This window comes from Parus major, chromosome Z (assembly GCF_001522545.3).
Source record: "Parus major isolate Abel chromosome Z, Parus_major1.1, whole genome shotgun sequence".
NCBI classification, from domain to species: domain Eukaryota; kingdom Metazoa; phylum Chordata; class Aves; order Passeriformes; family Paridae; genus Parus; species Parus major.
In genome coordinates this window covers 26,868,841-26,874,873 of record NC_031799.1, presented here as the reverse complement: position 1 = coordinate 26,874,873, position 6,033 = coordinate 26,868,841, and the positions used below count along the sequence as shown (strand labels likewise).

General features: G+C 42.1%; 1 protein-coding gene across 1 annotated transcript in view; it reads right to left on the bottom strand.

Moving 5' to 3' along the window:
- RCL1 (RNA terminal phosphate cyclase like 1) overlaps positions 1–6,033 on the bottom strand; it is a 34,260-nt gene that overhangs the window by 4,203 nt on the left and 24,024 nt on the right. Inside the window, exon 8 of the mRNA XM_015652610.2 lies at positions 3,968–4,071. Within this exon, the coding sequence (XP_015508096.1) occupies positions 3,968–4,071 (104 nt within the window). The remainder of the gene's footprint in view (positions 1–3,967; positions 4,072–6,033) is intronic.

The following is a 6,033-nucleotide window of genomic DNA, read 5'->3' as shown; positions in this document are numbered from 1 at the left end:
GCTGAGAAAGGAAAAAGGTTGGGTGAGGGGGGGGAGAAAATGTTTCTGGAAGTTTTATTCTGGTTTCTTATTCTTGTAGTACTATTAATAAAGTTTCTTTATTCCTTTTAAGTTTTAAGCCTGTTTTGCCCTTCTAACCCTAATCCACATCTCACAGCAAGGAATGAGTAAGTACTCTGGTGATTTTTAGCTAGTGCTAAAACCCACCATGTTTTTTGATGCATTGCATCAAATGCATATTGATGCATTTCCATGGCTGGGAAATCTCAAATTGGTGAATCTAAGCTACTACACCTTCCCAGAAGAAGATAGACCGAGGAGCTGGGGGTGGGCATCATCATCAGAGGAGAAACTGAAAGTGTCAGCTTGGCTGACAGAGGCATCCTAACCCCACCTCCTGAAGCCCCTAAACCGTTGCAAAGCCATGGATTGGGGCACTCAGGCTTTCCTGTTGCTGTCCGTCAAGTAACACTGGCTCATGCTGATCCACCTGCCTGCAGACAGGTCTGTCCTGTCAGACTGACCTCTGTGAGTTAGTGGCATGGCCAGCACCCTGCACTTGATTTTAAGCTCAGCTTGACAGAAAGGCACTTGCTTCTGTGAAATATGGATGCTAAGAAAGGGGTAATGCAGACAGCGGATGGTCATGCAGACTGGTATTCCCATTGCCACTCAACACAGCCCTGCTGTCTTGGTGTTGCCTTGGTGCTGCTCATGCCTGCCCTTCCACTCCCCATTGTTAGTTGAGGAAGCGGTATCTCCCATGAAAATAAGGAAGTTCCTCATTCTAATGGACATATTCCAAAACATTTTGTCCCCATGTGATGCTCTCAGCAGCCAGCTGAACTGTCACATTCATGCTGTTTTATGCTGGACAGAGAAGACAATCTAGCATAACATAGCTTTTAAATAACTTCAGATTCTGTAGGGTGAAAGGTGTTAAATGTCTCAGCTGAGAGAAAAGAAGGAACAAAGACATGGAATATGGCAATACGGCAACTTACTTCATAAGCTTATGTATCCAGTGAGTTGCTCTGGAGACCAATTTACCAGTCCCCTATAAGCAGTCTTAGTTGAGGGCATGGGGGTGCTGTATAAAAAGCTGCATTCTATCTGAACAGATGCTCACAGGACTGATGAATCACAGATTCTCACAGAATCATAGACTTTATGAGGTACTGCTTCTGTATGTGTACTCCTGACCTTTATCCCTGCTGAATACACCTAGCTTGGAAGAAGTGACAACCCACCAACTTGAACTCAGCCTGCTTACAAAATAAACTAGTGCATTTTCTTGATTTTTGCAGAACAAAATAAGGGTAAAAAATTAAAAAATACTCACAATGACAACTGATTGGACTGTCTCATATACTTAACTGTGCACTTCAAACACTAATATCTACTCTTCTGAAACCTTCCACATGAATACTTACTTTACAGGGGATTACTTCCCTTTTGTGCAATGGGACATTTCCCTGTCTTCCCTCAAAATCTGATGAATGTTGTTTCCAAGGTATCAGGAGTTGAGAGGAGCAGTTAGGTAATTTTTAGCTCTCATGTGATGGCACCACCATTCTTCAGTTATCACAGTACTGTACCTTTCACGTATACAGCACCGGTACCATGATAACCGAAAAAGGACAGTTCATGCTCTTACTATTTGATGCCATTGTCAGATTAACAGACCTCCCTTCATTTGACTAAGGAATAACTGTTCAGTCTCTAGAAAAAAACCCGTGATTTGGTAAATCCCTTGCAAGTCTATTTGGTAAATCCCTTGCAAGTCTGAAAAATGAAAGTTTTGATAATGGATGCTGTTTCCCTAACAAGTTTCTCCTAGAATTCAATTTGGCCACTGCTGTGAAAGATAATAAACAGTGTTTTTATATATACATTAAAAGCTTAAGGAAGGCCAAGGAAAATCTCCATGCTTTACTGGATGCAGAGAGGAACATCATCACCAAGGATGAGGAAAAGACTGAGGTACTTTAATGGTAAGACTCTTATCCCCAGGGCCACCAGCCCCCTGAGCTGAGGTCAGGGAGCAGAATAGATCTTCTGCAATATACAAAGTACCGAGCCATTTAGACACTCAGATGTCTATGGGATTGGATGGGATTCATTCAAGGGTACCGAGAAAGCTGGCAGAAGCGCTCAGCAAGCTGCTCTCCATCACATAGCATCAGTCCTGGCTAACTGAGCAGGTCCCAGAGGACTGACTGGAAGTTGTCCAGTGTGATGCTCATACCAGCAGGGTCAGAAAGAAGACCCAGGGAACTACAGTAATAGCCCATGGCTTGGATGGGTATCCTCTATCCTAAAAAACCATCTGTATGGCTGGGCCCAGCGATTGGTGGTAGATAGAGTCAAATGCAGCTGGTGGCCAGTCACTGGTAGTGCTCCCCAGGGCTCAGTACTGGGGCCAGTTCTGGGTGGGGAGATTGAATGTTGAAACACCAGCCAGTTTGCTGCATCAATTTCAACAACTGATGTTGAAACATCAGCCAGTTTGCAGATGACACCAAGCTTGGTGCGAGTGTTGATCTGCTGGAGGGCAGGCAGGCTCTGCAGAGGGATCTGGACAGGCTGGATCATGGGCCAAGGCCGTGCTGTGAGGTTCAACAAGGCCCAGAGCTGGGTCCTGCCCTCGGGCCACAACAGCCCCAGGCAGTGCCACAGGCTGGGGCAGAGTGGCTGGAAAGCTGCCCAGAGGAAAAGGCCCTGGGAGTGCTGGTGACAGCAGCTGAACAGGAGCCAGCAGTGCCCAGGTGGCCAAGGAGGCCAATGGCATCCTGGCCTGTGCCAGCAATAGTGTGGCCAGCAGGAGCCAGAGCAGGGCAGGGATTGTTACCTGTACTCATTGCTGGGGAGGCCACACCTTGAATTTTGTGTTCAGTTTTGGGCCCCTCACTCCAAGAAAGACACCAAGGTGCTGGAGGGAGACCAGAGAAGGGTAATGGAGCTGGTGAAGGGTCTGAAACAGCAGTCCTATGAGGAGCAGCTGAGGGAGCTGGGGGTGTTTAGCCTGGAGAAAAGGCGGCTCAGGGGAGACACTGGTACTCTGTAACTGAGACACAAATGGGGAGACACAATTGCCTGAAAGGAGGGTGTAGCTAGGTGAGGTTTTGGTCTCTTCTCCCAGGCAACAAGTGACAGGATTAGAGGAAATGGCCACAAGCTGCACCAGCGAAGGTTAAGGTTGGATATCAGGAAAAGTTTTTTCACTGCAAGGGTTGTTAAGAATTGAAATGAGTCACCCATGGTGCTGAAGGAGTCACAATCTGTGGAAGTGTTGAAGAAACAACCAGACCTAGCACTACAGTCTATTTAAGAAATAGTGTTCAGTCAAAAGTTGGACTGGATGATCTTAGACATATTTTCCAACTTTGATGATTCTGTGATTCTGTAACCTGTGTTACAACTAGCAATATAAGAAATTATTTTTTTTCCTGTTCTCTGAACAACTATCAGCTACAGACAAAGCTTTAGTAAAAACTGAGACTGAAGGACCAGATAGGATTCTGCTGTCCAATAAAACCTTGAAATAGCTCCATGAATTGAAGTCTTAAGCTGTTCCATAGGAAAAATAGCAGCCTTAGAGTTTGACTAGCCATATGAAATATGACATTTAATGATACAGCTAAAGAGAGATCACTAGGGAAAACATAGTAGTGTACCCTAGGCAACAAAAAGCCAACTGATGTACACATACATTCCAGGTAAAGAACCATCAATAAACCCTGTCTCTGCAATTCCCAGAAACAGGAATAACAGAGAACAGTAAGGAACTCATCTAACATGTGGAAACAAACTCTAGGCAACTTATACCACTTGTCTCATTTGAAGTCAGGTACTAGTTATTCTATTTGTTACCACAGGCAAAGTCTTCCATATATAAAAATAGCTGTGCAATAAGACTAGTGAATTAAAACAAAGCTGTGTAATTGAACTGAACAAAACAACTTACGTGTATGGCGACAGAGGTCCCAACAGGACTTTGGAAACATCCCGCTGTCCAAGTGTCATAAGGAGCAGAGCAAGGCTTTGATTTGTTGAATCTACACAGCCTCCCTGCAAACCAAAATGTTTTAATAATTAATCTCTGTACAAACCAGAAATTGGGATGGGAGGAGAGTAACAAAGGCAAAAGATACACTTAAAAGGCTGAAATACCGCTCCCAATTTTTAAGGGACAAGAAGAAAAAAATCTAGATTTTTTTTAACAACAACAAATTAAGTTCACATGGCAGGCTGGGACAAGACCAGAACTAAATCAAAACCCATAAGAAGGTGACATTAAATATCCCTCCTATTCTAACATCCCAGAATGTAAACACTGAAGAATTTCTTTGCAGTAAATCGAAACAAAGTATTAGTTCAAGTTCACATGCGTCTGAAATCCATGAATTCCAGCCCTTTATGATAACGATAGTTACATTTGGACAAACAGTTCAGTTTTAGCAGATACAGAACAGAAAGAAAGTTAAAAGATATTTAGCACTTATCCACAAAACCCCCTGCTGCCAACTTTTAGGGGCTTAGACTTGTAAAACATTTCCCCTCCATAATTAAATTGGAACTTTTTTTTTAATTGCTAAGTGAAAGAGCCACACATAAAATTAAGTAGAACCACACATACTCTCGTACATATTTGACTGTAGTAAGTCATATGCAATGTAAATTGTTCTGTATGTGGAAGGTGTTTACTATGATGCATACATTAATTAGAACTGGAAGGCTAGAATTAGAAATAAGAATTGCTTACAAAGCTGATATATAAATTTAAAGGGATATTTTCAGTCAAGGCTGCTGTAGAGATAATTTACCAACTACTGCTATGCAAAACCACTGAAAATAGAAAAAATCTGTCATTATTTTGGACTGTTCTTATATTCATACTGATCCACAGCCATATGAAATCTATGAACAGTGTTCTGCTGCATCAGGCCTAATGCTACATCCTTTGAATAGGCTCTTAGGAGAGGCTGAAACTAAAAGCTCTTATTTTTAAAACCAAATCCTCTAATGAGGTAAACTGATAGCTACCTTTGTTGACAAAGAAGGTAACCTATCATAATTTCAAGATATAACATTATCCAAGAAGGCAAAAAAAAAATGTATTTCGGACTACATAGATTAAGAGAATCAGACAGTGTGACAACCTCAACACATTTAGTCAGTGAGAGGCTGAAAGGGAGAGCCTTTCCAAGAGAGGATTCTGAAGATTTAATTTTCAGGATGGCCTTGCTTCTGTGTGACAAGCCTCAGCTCCATTCTTCTGAAAAAAAAATCTGCATTTCATGCAATGAACTATAGCACTACAGTTCATTGCAATATTTCATGCAATGAACTATAGCACTATAGCACAGCAAAATAAGTAGCTCTATTACATTCAAGACCATGACCCAATTCCTAAAACATGCTCTTACAGCAGTACTTGCCCTTTTAACGGTGTGAACTTGCCATACCAAAATGAAGTTCACATACTCAAACCTATGGGATTGATAAAAATTGTGCTTTATCTTGAGTGAAAAGGGTACTTGCAGAATTTGCAGGTGCAGTCTAGAGCCACAGATCTCACCAGTTTTATTTGCCAAAGAGAAATACATACAAGAAGCAGATAAGGGTTTGGTAAGGAGTATTCCTGACAGTGGACTTTCTGTAGTTATAGTTTAGTTAGTTATTCAAAATGCTTCTTATGACTTGGGTGAAAGCTTCACATTCTCTGGGCCTGTTTTGTTTCTCTACAGCTGAAAATATTATAAAGTATCTACTTTTATAACCAAATTCATACAAAAGCTTCAATCAGCATGGAGATAACCATGTCCTAAGAAATACATCAAAACACAATGCATCCATCATGTCCTAACTGCTTACATAAGCTCTCTCGCTGCAGTGAGTCAGTCACCCCCAGTACTGCTGTGCAGTAGCAATCTGTTATGCCCATTTGTGGTGGTACATTCCCCACCCCCATCCCCCGTCCCCTTGGGCCACTCTACAATCTCCTCAGGAATTCTTATTAGACATTGACAT